This window comes from Euphorbia lathyris, chromosome 5 (genome assembly GCF_963576675.1).
Source record: "Euphorbia lathyris chromosome 5, ddEupLath1.1, whole genome shotgun sequence".
NCBI classification, from domain to species: domain Eukaryota; kingdom Viridiplantae; phylum Streptophyta; class Magnoliopsida; order Malpighiales; family Euphorbiaceae; genus Euphorbia; species Euphorbia lathyris.
In genome coordinates, this window is record NC_088914.1 from 81,177,114 (window position 1) to 81,197,765 (window position 20,652).

At 37.0% G+C, this 20,652-nt stretch overlaps 4 protein-coding genes and 1 long non-coding RNA gene across 8 annotated transcripts; 2 read left to right on the top strand and 3 right to left on the bottom strand.

Annotated features, from left to right (window-relative positions):
• The first annotated feature begins 240 nt into the window (after positions 1 to 240).
• On the top strand, positions 241 to 2,328 carry LOC136229410 (pentatricopeptide repeat-containing protein At5g66631). Its single transcript, XM_066018175.1, has one exon. The coding sequence runs from the start codon at positions 382 to 384 to the stop codon at positions 2,326 to 2,328; it is 1,947 nt and encodes a 648-aa protein (XP_065874247.1). The 5' UTR covers positions 241 to 381.
• A 1,424-nt stretch (positions 2,329 to 3,752) lies between these two features.
• LOC136229413 (serine/threonine receptor-like kinase NFP) lies at positions 3,753 to 6,048 on the top strand. The gene has a single exon (XM_066018180.1). It carries the CDS (start codon positions 3,757 to 3,759, stop codon positions 5,590 to 5,592), a length of 1,836 nt encoding a protein of 611 aa, XP_065874252.1. The 5' UTR covers positions 3,753 to 3,756; the 3' UTR covers positions 5,593 to 6,048.
• LOC136229411 (lysM domain receptor-like kinase 4) lies at positions 5,948 to 14,155 on the bottom strand. Of its 4 annotated transcripts, none has more exons than XM_066018177.1 (3): positions 14,016 to 14,155; positions 6,478 to 8,961; positions 5,948 to 6,086 (listed from the first exon to the last, which is right to left on the bottom strand). In XM_066018177.1, the coding sequence occupies exon 2, from the start codon at positions 8,406 to 8,408 to the stop codon at positions 6,486 to 6,488; it is 1,923 nt and encodes a 640-aa protein (XP_065874249.1). In that variant the 5' UTR covers positions 8,409 to 8,961; positions 14,016 to 14,155; the 3' UTR covers positions 5,948 to 6,086; positions 6,478 to 6,485. The 4 variants fall into 4 exon arrangements, with proteins under 4 accessions (XP_065874249.1, XP_065874248.1, XP_065874250.1 ...); XM_066018176.1 differs by having other exon boundaries at positions 5,958 to 6,097; XM_066018178.1 differs by lacking the exon at positions 5,948 to 6,086 and adding an exon at positions 6,115 to 6,130.
• On the bottom strand, positions 9,442 to 13,057 carry LOC136229415 (uncharacterized). The gene is made up of 2 exons (XR_010689102.1): positions 9,910 to 13,057; positions 9,442 to 9,793 (listed from the first exon to the last, which is right to left on the bottom strand). It is a non-coding gene; the product is annotated as an uncharacterized lncRNA (long non-coding RNA).
• Positions 13,882 to 19,543, bottom strand: LOC136229414 (cold-regulated 413 plasma membrane protein 4-like). Its single transcript, XM_066018181.1, has 4 exons — positions 19,309 to 19,543; positions 15,444 to 15,551; positions 15,285 to 15,355; positions 13,882 to 14,168 (listed from the first exon to the last, which is right to left on the bottom strand). The coding sequence occupies exons 1-4, from the start codon at positions 19,419 to 19,421 to the stop codon at positions 13,942 to 13,944; spliced, it is 519 nt and encodes a 172-aa protein (XP_065874253.1). The 5' UTR covers positions 19,422 to 19,543; the 3' UTR covers positions 13,882 to 13,941.
• Positions 19,544 to 20,652: the final 1,109 nt, after the last annotated feature.

Below are 20,652 nucleotides of genomic sequence, written 5' to 3' on the forward strand. Positions count from 1 at the left end.
AACGGATGCCGCATCCGTTCCGACCATGGGTCGGACGGTATGCCGCATCCGTTTAGGCTAAATTTTAAATTTTCTCTCAAAAAAAATTTCCTCAATTTTGACAAAATTTTTATGACAAGGGAAAAATTGTCCAATGGGACGGTGGACCAGAATTTGGATGCAGTATATAGTAATACCCTAAATTAATTACCTACAAAAAAAAAAAAAAAAATAAGGCATGTAGAAAATTGGCACCCAAAAGAGTAATTCTGTATTTGCCGGTTGAGTGCTGGTTTACTCTAGGTAACCGTTACCATTGAAGCCTAGTGCACGCTAGGTGTTCGATAATTTAACTCTGTGGGCGCCAAAACCTTTTTCCCGTTGCGGAATCCACCAGTTGCAATGAATTTGTCTCGCCTATCTCGTTCTATAAACAACTTCAACATCCTATTCCAGCAGATTCGCTACTTTGTTCGCGAACCATTTCCCAACAAGCTAACCCATTATCTTCGCCGAGCTCAACTAATCGATTCAATTCGACTCCATCTCCGTTCCAATTCACTCAATTCGCTTCCTACTCTCCTCAACACCCGCTTAGTAGACCCTTTTGTGGTCACTCACGCCATCCGCTCTGCACCCAATGCAGACTCGGCCCTCTTCCTTGTTGAATCCCTTAAGAATATCCCTCATTTCGTTCATGATCAGTCTACTCTTCATGCGCTGGCGACGGTTCTCGCTAAGTCCGGCAGGGGTTCGGAGCTTAGGTCCCTGATTAGGGAGATTAATGTCGGTAGATATGATAGTACTCGTGTTAGCTTTATGAATCTTATGCAATGGTATGCTGTCTCTGGAGATGTAGACGCAGCTTTGGATACCTGGTATGAGTATAGAAGCAGTGTTGAGCGTGTGTGTACTGAGTCTTATAACATTGTGATGAGTCTGTATGTTCAAAAGGGGGAAAGTTTGAAAGCTGTAGAAGTTTTCTATAGGATGATTGATGAAGGGGCAATTCCTAATTCTAGAACTTATACTGTTATAATTGAACATCTTATTAGTTCTGGGAAATTGGATCCTGCAATGGATGTTTTCTGTGTTTTGCCGTTTATGAGGATTAAGCGGACTTTAAAGCAATACTCAGTTTTGATTCATGCGTTTGTAGGTGTGAAGAGGTTTGATGAGGTTAAAACCTTGCTTGATGAGATGCGAGATGATGGAAAGTTTCCAGGTCGTGCTATGCTTTCTGCTTTGCAGCAAATGCGGGAGGCAGGATTTGCACAAGAGACACAGGAGTTTCTTCAAGAAATGTTTCCTGATGAGAGAATTAAGAGTATAGGATTATGCACAGAGAGTGACGATGATGACAATGATGATTATGAGGACTCTATCAATGAAGAGGTTCAAACTGATGAAGTTAGGTTAAAACCATGGTTAGACCCAAAAGCTTTGGCTAATGCTTTAAATAAATGGACCCCTGAAGTGGTGTCCACACTGGAAGGTGCAAATTTTGTTTGGACTACTCGGTTGGCTTGCAAGATTCTTAGGAGCTTCAGGTCGCCTGAAACAGCTTGGAATTTCTTTTGTTGGGTTGCTTATCAGCCAGGATTCACTCATGATGTTTACACAGTTGAAAGGATGATGACACTTTTAGCAAGGCAAGGGAAGGTTGAATTAGTTGATGAACTCATTAGCAAAGTAAGAAGTGAGGGAATGAGATTGCCTTTTAGTACCCTTAGGTTGATCATCCACTTCTACGGTCTTTCAAAGAATGCTGATGCTGCATTAAAGGTCTTCCATGATGATAGGCAACTATGTGGTTCCATAACAAAATTTAACCTGATGCTTTTGTATTCATCACTGTTGCGAACATTGACCAAATGTAATCGAAATTCTGATGCTATTAATGTGCTTGAAGACATGATTTTGGATGGCATATGCCCTGATATCCAGACATTTACTGGGTTGATGCATCATTTTGCATTGCAGGGAGATATCAAAACTGTGCAGAAACTATTTACTATGGTTAGGCAGAGTGATGTGGAACCCGATGCTTATATGTTCAAAGTACTAATCCAGGCTTATTGCAAACGTGAGAGAGCTGCTCTTGCTTGGAGGATTTTCGAAGATATGAAGAATGCAAATTTGATGCCTGATGCAGCTACAAAAGATCTTCTTGTAAACAGTCTTTGGAAAGAAGGAAAGAGAAAAGAGGCTGCCATTGTAGAAGAGAGCTGTGAAGATAACAATAATTCCCTTCCTCTAGTTTTACGAGGTCATATGTGGACTGTGAGCTCAGCTGATCTCACAAGAGTGTATAATATATATTCCAACAATTTCACAACCACTAGTTAAAATTTTCTTTGCGCTTGGGCAAAGGGCAATGGTCTTCATCTTGTCCATACATGTTTGATCTCTCATATCACTAGTTAAAAGAAATACTGTTTCCCCTTGAATTTCTTAGTCCATCATCCATTCTTGTCACTCATTTATATATTGGACAGCAGTGGTGGCAATGAGACAGAGCAGGTTTGACACAACATCTACGTCTGTAGTGATGGACAGATTTAGGATTCACGACAAAGGTGCTCCAATATCTATGGTTGCTTAACTGAAATCTTTTGGGTGCCTTAACCTAAAATAATCAACGCTTCATACACAGGTTCAACGGAGTTTTCCGGCGACCAATGTGTGATCAAAACCCCCTTCTGACCCCCTAGATCCGTCCCTGTGCATGTGACAGTTAATACTTAGCTTCAAGACTTTTTTTTAGATTATCTGATTACTCTGATCTGAGGCTTATAATGTTTTCTTCGTATACTAGGACTTGAACTCAAGATGTCTAGTTTAAGCGATTTGAGGCACTTAGCTTCGAAATTTTGTTTTCAGCTGCATATTAGTGAACTACCTATAACTGATTATTCTTTAAAAGCTTCTTTAATGGTTGTATATTAACTTCAATTTGAACGTGATAGTTACAGTGATAATTTTTGTTTTTGGCAGCCTGGTTATGTTCTCTTCTTGTCTCTTTCTTCCCTTTTTGCAGCCATTCAAAATTGGGATGTAAATTGACACCTTTGATCCTTTTGATTGGGTCCTAAATCAATTAGGCATGGAAGCTGTTTTATTCATTTGGCTGTTTGTTTCCTGAGTTGTCTGTTCTGGTTTATCTTGTTGCAAGAGAAAACCAACTTGATTTTTGTCTTTTGGCGCAACTTGAGTTATTGATTTAAGAAATTATACTAGCACATCACACATCCTTGTTCTGTGAAATTATTGCAGAAACAATCAGAAACTTCTTTTCTCTAAAGACAATCCTGAAGTGCACCCATTTAGTTGTTTGCTAGAGATTGGCCCGCTGACTTTGTAATATAAAATTAGTAGTAAAGACAACTGCTTGCCGTCCCAGCTTGGTTATTGGATTAAAAAAGTTTGATTCCTATCAAAGATTCTTTACTGAAGCAGAATTGTTTTCCAAAAAATTAATAGTTAAAGAGTTTGTCGCATTTGATCCCCTTTTGTATGTAACAATTATTATATATGTAGTCGGTCTATTTCTATTTGTTCTTTATATCAGGATGGAGATCATCAAGAGAATCATTCAAATCAAAGGAAGAGACAAGACCTCTCAGATATTCAACAAATCAAGGTATATTTAATTCTTATTGATAGCTCCACATGAACAGTTCTCTTTCAGCTTTTTCAACTACCAGAATTGAGACTGAAAATAATGTTTTTATTTAGCTTATAGTAACATATGAGCCTACATTCAAGCTCTTAGCAATGGCAATTTCTCTTTTGGAACTTCTTTTTCTCTTGCTTCTCTCCATTTCCACCACATATGTCACATCACAATCACCAGAAGGCACAAATTATTCATGCTCTACAAATGCACTATACCCTTGCCAAACTTATGTTTCTTATTTTGCCCAACCACCGATCATGATGAACTTGGGTAACATATCTGATCTTTTTGGAGTCAGTCGCCTGTTAATAGCAAGTGCGAGTAACCTGCACTCTGAGGATGCCCCATTAATTCCAAACCAGCTCTTACTTGTACCTATAACTTGTGGCTGCACAGGGAATGGCTCTTTTGCTAGTATCATTTACCGGATCAAGCATGGTGATAGCTTCTACACTGTTTCGACCGCTTTGTTTCAGAATCTTACTACTTGGCAAGTAGTGCAGAATATGAATCCCAGCTTGGATCCAACCCTGTTGCACGCTGGTGACCAAGTGAATTTTCCTTTGTTCTGTATGTGCGCTTCTAACACTAATAAGCAGAATGGAATTCAACATCTTATAACCTATGTGTGGCAACCTGATGATGATGTCTTTAAAGTGGCTGCTAAGCTAAATGCATCTGCGCTTAATATAGTGATGGAAAACAGCTACTCGAACTTTACTGCTGCAGTGCATCATCCAGTCGTGATCCCAGTGTCTCAGTTTCCAATTCTCTCTCAACCCTCTTTACTTCCACCTCAAACAAGGGATCGTCATCCTATCATCGTTATAGTCTCAAGCGTAGGAGGAGCTATCTTGGTAATACTTCTAGTGTATGGGCTTGTTTATGTTTATCGTTCACGTAAGAAGAAGAAAACTTTACATCGTGAAATTTCCTGTTTGGAGAAGGCAAATCTTCTTCGAACCAAAGAACTAAAGAAACATGAAAGCTTTGAGCCTAAGATCATCCATGATAAGCTATTTTCCGGGGTTTCAAGCTATTTATGCAAGCCAATCGTGTATGAGGTTAAAGAGATTATGAAAACAACAAGGGACTTGCATGAGCACTACAGAATTGGAGGATCAGTATATAGAGCCAACATCGATGGACAGATTTTGGCAGTAAAGAAAGCGAAGGAAGATGTCACAGAGCAACTAAAGATTCTCCAGAAAGTGAGTCATGCAAACTTAGTAAAATTAATGGGAATTTCATCAGATGCAGATCGGGTTTGCTTCTTGGTGTATGAATATGCAGAAAATGGATCACTCGACAAGTGGTTGCATCCCAAGTCAGCTTCATCCTCAAGTTCAGTACCCTTCCTTTCTTGGAGTCAAAGGTTACATATAGCACTAGATGTGGCGAGTGGGTTGCAATACATGCACGAACATATTCAGCCAAGCATTGTTCACATGGATATACGAACAAGTAATATACTGCTTGATTCCAGATTTAAGGCAAAGATAGCAAATTTCTCAGTGGCTAAACTTGCCACAGACTCGATGCTGCCGAAAGTCGATGTTTTCGCTTTTGGGGTTGTTCTGTTGGAGTTGCTTTGTGGTAAGAAAGCTATGGTAACAAAAGACAATGGTGAGATTGTCTTGTTGTGGAAGGAAGTGAAAGTTATCCTGGAGATTGCAGATCATAAGGTTGAGAGGTTAAAGAAGTGGATAGATCCGAACTTGGAGAACTTTTATCCAATTGATAGTGCCTTGAGCCTGGCAAACTTGGCACAGGCATGCACATCAGAGAAGACTTCAGCACGGCCAAGCATGGCCGAAATTGTTTTCCACCTCACAGTTTTTACCCAGTCATCTTCAGAGGTTTTGGATAGCTCATGGACTTCTGGGCTACAAGAAGAAGTTATTCAGATAAACAGTCCTCTCGCTGCTCGGTGATTTAGTAATCAAATTAACTCAATTTACAATTCCAACAAGTTATGCTTAAAGTTCATGTAAAAACTTTGAAATTTTATAATAACGAATCGTGGTAAATGCATGTACAGTGTAAACATTTTGCTTTGATTATGAAAATGATTTCTTTCTTCTGTGAATAGCAACAAGTTAAACCTCAGAGAGTTGCAAGTCGATATATAGTTTATAATCACTCTAAACATTATAAATATATACTATTGCAAACACATGGATTCTTATCATTGAGCATTCAACTGAATCTTCAACAGAGAAGAAACTAATTCACCCATGTTTGATCTACGTTCTGATTCCTGGGCCAACCAGGCGCCTAAACTCAACTTGGCCATTCGTAGGAGAACTTCCATAGGCTGCTTCTGCATGTCCAGCCTAGGATCTATATGGCTGCAAAGGTGAGCTTCTGCATCTTCTTTTTCCATATTTGAAATGATCGTTTCTGATAATTGCATTTCTTTTCCAACCTGCATCAAGACTGACTCGTTTTGTGTCACTAATTCCAGCAGAACTACACCGAAAGCATATGTATCAATTGCAGGGATCACTAAGCCAGATTCTATATATTCTGGTGCCATGTAACCTTTTTCTCCCGTAGCCATTGTCAATGAAGAATTCACATATTCAATTAGCATATTCTTGATTGCATTAGAATTTAAAGAAGTAGACGGAACTTGAAAATTGTTCAGTATAAGATAATAGATCTTCTAATATGATTTGAAAATAAAAATTTACAAGTTTCTATAACTTCACTATATTTCTGAACAAGCTGACAGAAACAACTTTGCAGATTACCTATCTATCAATTAGCAGCAAGGCAGTAATATGACTATAGTCGAAAGATCTCAGTTCATCTACCTTACTAATCAAGTGCTTCTGCTGAAACTCTGGTACCCTGAGACATTTGATGATTCCCAGTTGAGAGATAGTGTCAAGATTCTTGAGAGAGATTGAACGATTTCGTCCATGTCTGGACGATCAGCAGGGTTTTTATTCAAGCAACTATCAATCAATCTCATCACGTAAACAGCAAGTTCCGAGGAATAATTTCCTTCCAGGGAAGGATCAATGAATTGCCTTGTACTTTCCTCTATATCTGCCTGAGAAAGAACATTGCTTACCATATCTGATAAGTTCAAGTTTTCTTCTGTATATAAAGCAGCAACTTCTTTTCCAGTAACTATCTCCAAAATGAGAACCCCGAAAGCGTAGACATCGAGCTTTGTGGAGATAACTCCGTTCTCCAAGTACTCAGGAGCCATGTATCCTTTCGTTCCAATGATGTGCCTTGTCAAGGCGAATTCACCTTCTGCTGCCCTTGCCATTGCAAGATTTGCAATCTTAGCCCGAAAATCACTATCAAGAAGAATGTTACTGCTCGTTATATCCTTGTGCACATGAGGCGGACTAGTGAAACTGTGAAGATAGTTAAGCCCTGTGGCCACATCAGAAGCAATCTGCATTCTCTGTATCCAATTCAACAATTTCCCATCATTGTTGCTGCTATAGACCCAATCACTTAAAGCTCCATTGTCAGCATACTCATACACAAGATACCACTGTCCATCACTGAAACAAACACCGGAGAGGCGAATGAGATTAAAATGGTTGACCTTGTTCAACAAATCTATCTCTTTCGATACATCTCCGTTTATTTTCTTAATAGCAGCATAATCGCCATTGATCAAGCCCCGATGAACAGATCCTTTAATCCAACAACTGGTGCTAAAGTTATCAGTTGCAGCTTCTAATTCTTTGAACTTGTACACTTTAAGTGAATGAGTTATCCCAGAAATGTCGTCTAAGAAATCTTGAGATTCTTCATCCAACTTCTTGTTGAGCGGCTTCTCCTTAGCCTCAAAGATTTCGGAGACAATGACTGGGTCTGATCTTTTCCTACCTTTACGAAAAACTGCAAGGAAGATAATGATGCCAATGAATGCTGTGAGTGCAATTCCTCCAAGCATACCAACAACGACATAAATCCATGTTTTACTTGAGCTTTTGCCAGGACTAGTAGGAGGAGACGGTGGAGGCGGAGATGGAGCTGGAGGTGGAGGTGGCTCGATCGTTTGATTACTTGAAGGTGGGTTTTGCAGAGGAACCAGCAGTGTTGTGAAAGGATAAACCGTGGCCTGCTCATCAATCTGATTAGCTTCAAGAATCTGGCCAGTTTCAGCACCGAATTTCAAACTGATGGAGTCAGCAGTATCTCCCCAAGTAATCAGATAACTTAGAAGATACTTGATTCCTAAATCAGTTTGATTCTTTGAAGGGCAAGCACATCTAATTGGAATATGAAGTTTATCACCAGGAAAAATATCAACAGTTGACCTTCTATTCTGATCCTGAACCGCCTGACATGTCGAAAGACCTTGAAAGGTGTTGTTAGCAATGGAGAAAGGTGTATCTCCAGCCTTAACAACATAAGTTGTGTTTGCTTGGGAGTAAGTACCTGAACAAGAACAGTTGACAGGAACTATGACCAGTTTATTTGTGTCAAACGATGCAGTCTCAGGAACTGAATTGATTGCAGAAAGCTGAGACGGGTCGGAGTTCAAGAGGGTAGAGATGGAAGAAACTGTTGTGTATGGAGGTTGTGATCTGAAGATGAGAAAAGCTTGGCAAGTTGTGTTGAGGCCATTGCAGGAGTAGCCAAGAACAGAGTTGTTTTTGTTGGAACAATCTGTTGTAGCTTTTGCTGCATAGAGCTGCTGGCCATGAATCAATGAGCAGAAACTGAGAAGAGATATGATAAAAATGGAGATATGAGGAATTATGAATCTCATACTGAATTTGGGAAAAGTTGAGATGTAAAACTCTGTGTTCCTAATACATATATCTACCTAAGATGTTTGATTTGTGAAAGAGAAGTTTCTTAGTTGACTAAATCACATTTGTCACAATCAATGTACACAATTTTAGTGGATTTGAATCTGTTAATATACTCTTAATGGCTAGGATTAGAGCTTAGTTCGGGGTTGTAATTTTCATTGCAAGTAAACATTCCAAACAAAAAAAGATTCGGGAATTGTAATGAAATTCCAGAATTGAATACATAAAGATAAAGCTAATCAACAAAGGACATGAAACATGTTATTGTTAAAATATTGAATTGGTCGAGTTTATTACATTAAAATAAGGTTTATGAATAATCTTGGTGCTTAAAATTATAATAGAAATTAGTGTTGCTGTCAGATGAAACAGAAGGACCCATAAAGCAGCCACCAGATTTGACATTAGCCTACAAGAAGACGAAGTCGCAAAGCCAGGTCAATGCGCCAATATGCAGACAAGTCCGCAAATTCAACACGCTAATGTGCCTCAACTTGCTCCTTTTGTCTGCCAAGAAAAAAAAAGTACTAGTATCCAATTTTTTTTATCCTATATGGTTCAAAAAATCTTATAAAATCTTTAGGTAATTAGAGATCATGTTTTCTTACTACCATTTTGAAATTTAAATGATAAGATCCAGAAATTATAATAAAAGTTATAATAAGACTGGTCAATACAACACCGTGTTCGAGATCTTGGTTCGTCTCAAAACACCTAGTCAAATTTCCACCTGTTACAGCAATCACGTCTGATCCCGTGAATCATGGGCCTAATGAGCTAAAGGGATATCAAGTCCCGGTATTGGAGCGCACGTTCACCTATCAACAGGTGACACGTAGCACATCCCGCTCCTAAACTTATAATCGTCTTCTACAGTTCAATCACAATATAAATAGAGCAAGCATGACTCAAGGTATCAGACTTCATTCATTCATTAAGCTTACATCTTAACTTTGATGTATTGTTGTGTTCATCATCAAGTCTCACCTCAAACTGGATTAAGCATCAGAGCGGTTAGTCGAACAACGTTCCCCCCTCTTGAGCTTGCTTCTTTCCAATTGTAGGTTTTCAAGTGGACTTACATTATTCAACCACATCAAATTGGTGCAATGAGTGTGGAACAAACACATCAATGACTTACTTAAGTAGTCTCATTCAACTCCCATCCTCTAGTGCGCTCCCTATGTTTGGAGTTCAGATTGCGGCGGAAGAAGAAGCACGATGACAGTTTCACACTACTAACCATGACCTAGCTCTGGAAATGGTGGAGGATATTGAAGCCCTAGACGCCCAGCAGCAAAGGCTCTTAAGCATAATCTCTCGACGACTGGCAGAAAACCTAGGATATGTCCATAACGTCGTTAGCATTATACGACAAGAACACACCATCCAAATGACAGAAGTTAAATAAAAGTTGGAGATAGCATAATAGAATATTAGGGTACATGAGTAAACCTGAGAATACAACTGCTCAACCGGACACCACAATGTCCCAAGCTGCCATCGTTAGCGGGACGAATCACCAAGAGATCGACTAAGGGATTCTGACGCCCAGTCAAGGGGATAAAGACTCCCCAATAAGACGTCGCAGATCCAGAGCTCCCTATACATAGAACGAAAATAATGCCAACGAACAGTCCCCCAAAAGATTGACCCGGTAAGAGAAGAAAAACGACCATCCCCGAACAAGAGGACCCCAGACTCAAACCATAGAAGAACTAGGCACAAATTTGTCGAGTCCTGATTTTTTAGCTAGGAAAGGATAGTAGAATCCAACACTCGAGATTGAAGGGCTCCCAAGGAAAGGGCTCTCGGTAAAAGGCAAGAATTCTGAGGCCAAGTTTGATGTAATCGAAAAAGAATTGGATAAACTAAAAAACACAATCATTGAAGCATGGATCAACGCGAAGCATCCCGACATCACAGTGATTAAAATATCGTTATGTAAAAGGATCAGACCGGGCCCATGCTAAGAGGGTTCAAATATCCACTACTAAAAGAGTATGATGGTCAGGGGACCCTACTACTCACATCAAAAACTTCAAGTGGGTATAGATACTACCACAACAATTGACGTTGTGATGTTCCTCTTATTCCCCACTACCTTAAAAGGTGCTGCCTCCTACTAGTACGAGCACCTCCGCACGAAAACGATCACATGCTTCAAGAAGATGTCAAGACTCTTCGCTGACCACTTCATAACGTCTATCCCCGAGCGAAAAATCATGTAGGATCTCAACTATCTAGTCCAGTATAAAAATGAACCCCTCAAAGACTACATGGAAAGATTCTAGTAAGAAGCCATTCAGGTCAAGGTACTAAATGTGGAAGGAACGGTTGGCATAATGGTTACGAACCTTCAAGGACATGATGGCTCAAGCAGTGAATTTCTGTAGATGGGAGGCCCACAGGCTAAATCCTCTGTTGAAAGATAAGGCCACCTCCACCAGTGCATATAGGTAGCCCAGAAATGACAGGGACCGAAATCCATGAGAGTACTCGGAGAGCTCAATGATCTTCTTGAATGCTCCCAAAGAGTAAGTCATGTACTATAGAGAAGAACGTGATACACATCACCTACCCTCCAAAAATGAAGAAATATCCCTCGCACAGAAATGGAGCATACTACAACTTCTACAAAAGTGAAGGGAATGACGCGGAAGATTGTAGACAGCTTATTGTCGAACTATAGAAGCTAGTGGCCCAAGAAAAGTTGGATCACTTCCTTAAGATACCCAATAGAAACGGATTGTCATCAACAATGTAGTCGCACATCTCCAATGTGATACCCAATACATCGAATGCGATTCACATCTCGATTTCTGTATCGCATTTTTATGTAAATGAGGAAAGATATCTTTCGCATTTAGTGAAATGCGACGTCATTTGTTAAATGCGAATAGTTATGTTTTATTGTCTGAAATTCAATGACATTGTTTAAAATGCAATTATATTCACTGAAATGCAAAATGTTTTCATTTTTACATGCTATAGTTGTCAAGATAAAAATGGTAAAAGTGGATAGTGGTGTAAAATTTAGATACCATTAGAGCTTGGGTTCAAAAGGCGCAATAATTATAAGAGGTGAAATTGAAGCAATGATTAAGTTGCAAAATATATTGATGCCTTCACGGATAAAGTGTTTCAAAAGCAAATGTTTCAGACATTTATGGATTTGGATAATCTCGCCTTCTTCGTTGCCTTTATTGATATATTGTTAACTAGAGAGATTGAGCATATTGTATCCCTCCATTGAGAAATATGGTTTTCTATTAGAGGAGTTCAATTGAGATTTAGTGATTGGAAGTACATGCTTATATATGGCTTGCAATTTGAAGGTTTAGCGAAGTTTATGAAGATGATAATTAAGCAATATCAATTTTAGCCTAATTTTACAAAAATTTTGAAAAAAACATATTTAAATGTTATTTAATTGTCACATCAAACATTCCAAACAAATTTATAGAGAAATTGGAGTAAGTTGGTACATGTTTTGTTGGATATTTGTAACTATATTAACAACACAGTAAATATTTTTTTACACATTTAAAAACAATTGTGATTAACTTATATGTGGCAGATTTTTTTTTTAAGCATGTGGCATATTTAGTCATTAGCATTTTAATAAGTTTTTTTTGTAACTATGTTAATAAACATTACATATCTTAGACGTGATTTGTAATTAGTATTTGGAAAGTCCGACGTGACCTTTTTTTTTTTTTTTGAAGAAACGATGTGACTGATAGATAACAATAAAACTGGCTTTTTTTCAAAATTTTGATAAAATAGAACTAAAATTAATCTTACTTGAAAACATTAGAGATGAATTTGGACTATTTATACGTTAAAGCTAAATTTACATTTACACTTCAACGAAAACATTAGGGTTGAATTTAGATATTATCTCTGTATTAAATCACTCCTATAAAAGAGAGATTGTATTTTACCAAGCAGCAGGATGTAGTTAGATGGCAAACATTCTCTTTAAATATATATAAATTAGAATGAATTTAAGAGATAAAATAAACGTTTCAAAACCCCCGTGGTTTCACTAATTTTCAGATAAAGGACTGTGGTTTACTTTTTGTCAAAACGAGGATTGAGGTTTCACACTTTTAATAATGCTATTAAAACTATCTTTAACGACCTGAAAATGAAATTTTTCAAGAATTAAAGTTGTTCAATGTCATATTTTCTATAGAACTACATTTTCGATTTTAGAAAATCATCTTTTTTGGAACTTTCTCTCTCTAAACATTAACTTTCTCTCTCTTTACCAAACATCATCTAAATAATCTCGAAATAAAAAAGTTGAAGAATTAAAGTTGCTTAGAATATTAGTAGTTCTTAAAATATGTCATTTTTGAAGTTGTTAAGGGTGATTTTAATAGTATCAATCGAAAAAGTCCTTATTTTGCTAAAGTTGAAAACCTCAGTCCCGTTTTGACAAAAAGTAAACTACAGTTCTTTATCTGAAAATTAGTCAAACCACAGGGGTTTTATTTGAACTTTACCCTAAAATAAACATTATGCTCATTTACCAGAATTCTTAAAAATCAACCACTAGGCCTAACTAGTTCAAGTCCATTACTGAATATCCTTCCAGTAAGTAAATTAAACCCCCATTTAACATTGTGATTATATTCTGATGAACTTTAATTTTTGAAATTTTTTGTTTTGAATTTATTAATGCATTTTTTGGTTAGAAGAGAGAGTGAATTTGTTAAGAGAGAAAGCTCCAAAAAAATGTGATTTTGAAAAATAAAAAATATGGTTTCATAGTAAACATCGTTCTGAACAAATTTAATTCTTGAATATTTTCATTTTGAGGTCGTTACCGGTTATTTTGAGGAATCAGTTAAAATTCAATGGCTACGGATATTAAAAAGAATAAAATTCAATAGTCATAACACTAAAAATTGAAGTTCAGTAATTTTAAAATGAGTAAAGTTCAATGGCCATGGATGTAATTTACCCTTTGAAAAGACAAATCCGATGTGTTCTACTTTTTCAAATCACCCTTCTTTCAATTAAGATATATAACTTTCTTTTTTTAAATAAATTTTCATACATCTCAATATAAGGAATTAAAAAATTACAATCTAAAAACATAAATCTTCATCTTCATGCAGTTTTGATCACATGGTCCTCAATGACTATACAGTATTTGGTCATTCACCATTAGATTTAGGCTTATTAAAATTCTAAGGTGGAGATTCAAAGCATCCTGCGGTCTTAGATTTAATAAACCTAAATTTTACAGTGAATGATGAAATTCACTTAGTCATTAAGGTCCATATGAATATTAATGATAGGCTGTGTTTGTTTTTATAGCACAATAACAGAAACAAACTCCACCTAAAATTTGCCTTCAGAATTTGTTTTTTATGCATCACCAAGAAAATCCATTTTCATGAAAACGATGAATTTTAGAACTTGCTAGTTAACACTCAGTTGTAATGGAAATTAATGTTCGCACAAAGTAGTCTAATTAGAGAGATGTAATATTGTAAAAAAGAACAAGAAAGATATACCAAGAAAGTAGAAAAAACAAGAAAAACCACATTCAAAATTCCTGAATACACCAATTTGTAGAAGCTCAGCCAAGAGAAGCAAAACAGCCAATACCAGACCAAAAATAACACCACCTATGCCATTGCGAAGTCCATTAGCCACCCACTCTGGTGTCACCACAAATAGTATGAACCGAGATACTGCACATTTTTTAGATTCACAAGCTTTAATCTCTGCAACCAACTCCCAGTTATCAAAGCTTACTATATCAAACAAATAAAATGCAGTCCGAGAGATCTAAATATAATGCGAGCTGGATTAAGACTTGAACAAGGTAGTTTAGTGTAAAATCTGTTTAGATTCAGTCCGATCCAACCCATAAACAGGCCTAAATGTAATTAGAAGTCTTTTAGTTAAAATTAATTATATTTTTTAATTCTTATGCATTCTCCTGAAAAGATATTTAGGCTATGTTCATTTTGACTCAAAAAACTGAACTGAATTGAATGCTACTGAAATGAATTAATATAATCATTTAAAAAACCTCAATGATGTAGTCAAAGTTGTTTCAAACTATTTTTTTTTTATTGAGATTTTAATATTAGTATATATATAAAGTTGGCCTAATATCTTCCTAGACCCCTCAAGTTGTCCCAATACTGCTACTGACCCCTCGAATTTAGACTTGTGACAACTAACCCCCTCAACTTGCTTATTTGGAACAAATAAGCCCTCAAATTGCTCAATTGGAACAAATAACTCCTCAAGTTGCTTATTTAGAACAAATAACTCCTAAACCCAAAAAAAACATTCAACATAATATTACATTAGAAATAAAAGACTTCAAAATATTGGTTGGTACATCTAACTAATCTACTGATACATTAACTAGAGGGTTAAAAAAAACTCCCGAAATAACCTATTTAAGGGGTTATTTGTTTCAAATAAACAAGTTGAAGGGGTTAGTTGTCACAAGTCTAAGTTTGAGGGTCAGTTGCAATATTGGGACAACTTGAAGGGGCTTGGAAGGTATTAAGCTTATATCACGAAATCAAGTTTAGAGATGATAATGTTAGTAACACTATAGTTCGTAGGATATGGATGTATTTTAGCCCTGTAAGTTATTAACATGAATTGGATTAACCTTTTAGTTCAATCGGTTTCATGACATAATATTAGTCTTATGAAAGTGGTTGAGGGTTCGATTCCAGACAATCTCATTTATTGATTCCATGACAACCCTAAATGAAATAATTAGTCGAGCATATCGAAATAATATATTCATTAACCAAGGGAAATCAAGTAAATGGATGAACCTGGAAAGGTTTGAGGAAAGTATAGATTTGCTGCAACAGCAAGAAAGGCAATCCAACAACCAAATTCTCCTCTGAACAAAAACATTAGCAATGTTATTATCTAAAACAACTCACAAAAACATGTCATAGAAGTTATTTAGTAAAGCTCAGCATCAGCACCTTAAAATTTTGAACAAGGATTCTGGAAAACTTGTAAGAAGATACAAAACTAGAAGGCTAGTTCGTAAAGCTGATCTCCGCCCTGCCCAATTCACTATCAACAAGAATCTGCAGAGTAAAGCAATAAAAATTGAATCTTTGCAATATAAATTGAGTCTTTGCAATAAAAATTGAGTCTTAAGCATTCAAAACCATCTTCATATGAACAGTTGCAGTGAAAGTGATTGCTAAACTATCTTCATAGATATTGAGTCTTTACAATGAAAATTGAGTTTTAAAGCATTGAAAAACATAGTTCTCTGAGTAATATCAGGATCCAAGGAGTTGAATAAACCCAATTAGTTACATTCTGTTAATTAGTTGGTAGCTAAGTGTGATTAGCTACATAGAAGCTCTAATTGTATTAAAATAGATAATATGTGAATATTGATTAGTGTTAGAATCCTAACAAGACTCAAAGACAACACTGCCTAGGAATTTGTCTGAAATAGTGTTGTGATCGAGCGGAGTCAGGCCGAGCTTTGACTTGCTCATGTTCAGCTTGTTAGAAAATTGACCAGCCAGAGGTCAAGCTCAACTCGTGAGCTGCTTGCGAGCAGCTCATTAATTCTAAACTTCACCCATGAACAGCTCATTAATTATGTCCTTTTGAAATTTCTTTGATACAAAACTACATAGTTTTGAAACCTACAAAACTACGTTGTTTTACATTTCCCCTTTATAGAAATACTATTATTAAAAAAAAATCGAACCAAGTTTGCTCATGAGCGTATTCATGAACATTATAATTGAGTTTATCCATGAATCTGTAATCGAGCCTGCTCACGAGCTTTCGAGCCGAGTTTCTCCATACTCAAACTCGGCTCGTTTACAAATCAAGCCGAATACGGTAGAACTTTTATTGAGCCGAACAAGCGGCTCGATTCATTTACATCCTAGTCTGGAAGGCAATGGTCATTATTTTAAGACAGCCAAATATGACATTAGACTCAAAATCAAAAGTTCAATACTTAGTTCTCTTATTCTGTCTTTGACTTGAGCATCGGAGTGCTTTGACAGGTCATTGACGCCGTGTAAGGACCAAATGTCGTCCTCGTGACATTCAGTCTCACATAGTACCCCTTGAATTACCAATTACCTATGTTGCACAAACACAGAAACGGAAACCGGAAAACATTATTTCTGGTAACGGATCACGGACACGAAATGCAAATAGACTACTAAAGAGGAGTGTCTATACAACATAGTTATTACTTACTAGACTTGCTAAACTATATCTAATACCAAGAGTAATCAAGATGATATCAACGAGGGATCTAGAAAATACACAGCAAAAATGGTATAAAAGAGACAAAATCATCCTTTGGCAATGACATAAAATGAACCTCTTTAAATTAGCATGAAGCATTCACAACAAGATAAACAGCAGTGTTCTGCTACTGCTCTGCTACACATCTCAAAATTCCCAATTCCTACCGCACGGCAGTTAGACATACATTGTTATATGGTATGTATGGAGTGTTGGACAATGAAACACTGTCAAATTCATACGATGTCGGTGGCAGAGAAACGTATGTTGCGATGATCGGGTGAGTAATGGAATAATTAGGATAAAAGCAGGGTTACATCAATTGACAATAAAATGAGGGAAACCGACTAAAATGGTTTGGCCATGTAAGACGAAGAACGTTTGATATGCCGGTTAGAAGGGTTGAAGAGTGGCAAAGGGATGCAATGGAGGGGTAGGGAAAGGCCTAGGCAAACTTGGAAGAGGGTGATCGAGAGTAATATGAGTTTATGGTAGTGGTTTCTTAGCTGTTGCCATCACCAATCAATGGCCGATACAACAAATAGATATTAATAATGCTTATTTGCATGGCACCATTGAGGAGGAATTGTATATGGATCCCCCAGCAGGATACTCTAAAACAAAGGATGGTATGGTATGTAGGCTTAAGAAATCATTATATGGTCTTAAGCAAGCGGGAAGGCAGTGGAATAAGGCATTTACTGAGCAATTACTGAAGTTAGGCTTCAAGAAGTCTATCCATGATTATTGTCTATTTACTAAAAAGACAATTCAGGGTGATTTTCTTGCTTTAATAGTTTATGTAGATGATGTCCTCATCACAGGAACATCTATGAAGTTGACAGAAGAAGTCAAACAAGCTCTTGATGCAAGCTTTACAATCAAGAACCTAGGAGAAGCAAAATATTTTCTAGGCATTGAATTAGCCAGATCAGAAAGGGGATTGATGATTACTCAGTCTAAATATATCAGAGACCTGATTAGTGATGCAGGTTTGGACAATGCTCATTCAACCACCAGTCCTTTTGCTGCTGGAACCAAGTTGGATGTGGAATCAGTTGAGTATGAAAAACCAGAAAGATTCCGAAAATTGGTTGGAAAATTGCTGTATTTAGGTTTTACTCGGCCAGATATTGCGTTTGTAACTCAACAATTGAGTCAATATATGAGCAAGCCAACTCAATTGCAGATGGAGGCAGCAAAACATGTAGTGAGATATTTGAAAGGCACTAGTTCAATGGGGTTATTTTACAGCTCTCAATCTGAATTAAATTCCATGGAGGGGTTTTGCGATTCAGACTGGGGGAGGTGCAAAATCACAAGAAAATCAGTAACAGGGTATTGTGTCTCCATAGGGGAATGTTTAGTTTCTTGGAAATCAAAGAAGCAAGGGACAGTGAGCAAGAGTTCAGCTGAAGCCGAGTATAGAGCTATGGCTACTGCATCATGTGAGTTAAAGTGGTTGTCATTCTTGTTGAAAGAGTTTGATATTAACCCCATTTTACCAATTCCTTTAAGATGTGATAACCAGGCAGCAATTCACATTGCTGCAAACCCTGTGTTTCATGAAAAAATGAAACATGTTGAGATTGATTGCCACATCGTGCGTGAGCATTTAGAAACTGGTTTCATCAGTACTCCATATATAGCTTCATCACATCAAGTTGCAGATTTGCTTACAAAAGCATTAACTGGTTCACAAATATCTGGGTTCTTAGACAAGATGAAAGTTGTAAATTGCTCTTCATCTTGCGGGGAGGCTGTTAAAGATAGAAGAGTATGAGTTTTAGGGGAGGCTGTTGAAGTATTATTACTTTACACGTGTCATGTGTTTGTGGCATGTGTTATAGGCGGGAAAAGTTGTTATTAAGATGTGGAGGAGAGCCATCCACGTCACTTTTGTATCTTTTGTATTCAGCTATATATATAGCTGCTTGTACGGTCATTTTTCATTAATAAGAATTGCAGAGCTTCAGTTCTTTTTACTTCTCATAAAATCAATAGAAGTGGAACGAGAGAATTTATGTGCTGATGCGTCTTGATTTTACGGTTTCGGTTCATGTTAGCCAACCCCGAATCGTTTCGAGACTAGGCGTTGTTGTTGTTGTTGAACTTGCTATTTATATATATGTGTTATCACAGATTTGGACTAAACAAGTAAGATTGATTCGTTTTGAAGAAATTATTATCTATCATGTATTAATCAAGTTAGATTTTATAACCGAATACTATCTCAATAAGTTAATTAACCAATCTCTGAACTTAATTTGTTCGAGGGTAGTTCCAATGGCTGAGAGGGCCGAAAACTATCGGGGTCTGGCCCTCTAGGCCCCTTATCTCCGCGCCTGCCCCATAATTGATAGGACATGTACATACTAACCGTAACCCTATAATTCACACTAAAACAAAGTGAGTGAGTCTGACCCAATAAGCAGACAAAAGAGCCAACTATGTCCTCTCCTTGGAAGGACAATCCTTTAATTTAAGGAGGGCCTATGAAAAATCAAACTTAAAGACACCAGCAAAACTAACGGAAAGATAGGAAGGCTTACTTACATAGCAGAAAGGGTTCCTTCCCATTGGAATGCAGTTAGGGATTTCATCTCTGTAGCTGATGTTGTATTGAACATAAGATTTGCAGTTGACCCCATATCGACCAGCTTCTCCATCTTCGATTTTGGTTAAATTTCTATGGTAATTCATTCTTCTTCCATGTTGCGATCTTGACCTATCGCTTCCCCTCAACTTTACTCTCCTCCTCGTCAATTCTAGTCGTGTACTTATTGGCCTATTCGTTTATTATTGTTTTCAGGGACAAATTACAAGAAAGGAACATCAATATTGTAAATAATTACAAAATTAGTAATTAAATTTAATTTTTAATATATTATTATTTTTATTTTATATATATAATAAATAAAATATATTTTTTTTCATAGAAAACAAATAAAATATATTAGTTATTGTTTGGCTCTTTTGTGGAAAATTGCGGGCGTGTCAGATAATTATAGTATTATCAAACTATGAAGTGGAATTGAGTGCGCTTGCTAACTTCTAATTATCAAAACGATTGTAAGGAATAAAGAGACCGTAAAATTCCTAAGATTCGATTATCAAAACGATACCGACCTTACAGAAAATGGTTGAACAACAAATAAAATAAAAATGTGGTGAAAGCTTGAATGAACTTTGCACTTGAAAATTAAATCTAAGGAAACAATCGAGAATTGTAAAAATACTAAAGTCTAGAGATAATTTGCTAGAGTTTTGGGTAGTTGTGTTGGTTGTTGAGTTGGGTGATTGGTTGGGGCTATTTCATCGTGATTCCTTCCATTTATAAATGTTGGAGGTAACTTCCTGCTTGCTTCCACTAATTCACGTTCTCCACCACATTGAGTAACCTCCACTTTAACTTCCATGATGGATTGATACGTACACTTTCTGATTGTTCCTGCTTTTTAATTGGCTCACGAAAACACGTTAAAATATTAGCTGGAACTTGGTTCCCCTATGTTTACTTTAAGGTCCCCCTGATGTCCACTATAGGAAGTTGATTTCCCATGAGGTACACTATGATTTCCCATGAGGTACACTACATGATGTCCCATATGTTTACTTTAAGTCCCCCCTGATGTCCACTATAGGAAGTTGATTTCCCATGAGGTACACTATGATTTCCCATGAGGTACACTACATGATTTCCCATATGTTTACTTTAAGTCCCCCCTGATGTCCGCTATAGGAAGTTGGTTTCCCACGAGGTACACTATGATTTCTCATGAGGTACACTACATGGTTTCCTCTAAGGTAGACCATGGTTTCCCCTAAGGTACACCGTCTAGGAAATCCTAAGTGAACGATGTACTAGGAAAATATGAAAAGTTTCCCGAAATGAAAAGT

Bases quoted from the DNA above. Each gene is read 5' to 3' on its own strand.
- LOC136229411 (XM_066018177.1), bottom strand. From the start codon at position 8,408: ATGAGATTCATAATTCCTCATATCTCCATTTTTATCATATCTCTTCTC.
- LOC136229410 (XM_066018175.1), top strand. From the start codon at position 382: ATGAATTTGTCTCGCCTATCTCGTTCTATAAACAACTTCAACATCCTA.
- LOC136229414 (XM_066018181.1), bottom strand. From the start codon at position 19,421: ATGGAGAAGCTGGTCGATATGGGGTCAACTGCAAATCTTATGTTCAAT. The intron at 15,552-19,308 runs GTAAGTAAGCCT...TTTACTCTGCAG, and splicing joins GAAGGAACCCTTTCTGCTAT to ATTCTTGTTGATAGTGAATT. The intron at 15,356-15,443 runs GTGCTGATGCTG...GTTTTTGTTCAG, and splicing joins TCCTTGTTCAAAATTTTAAG to AGGAGAATTTGGTTGTTGGA.
- LOC136229413 (XM_066018180.1), top strand. From the start codon at position 3,757: ATGGCAATTTCTCTTTTGGAACTTCTTTTTCTCTTGCTTCTCTCCATT.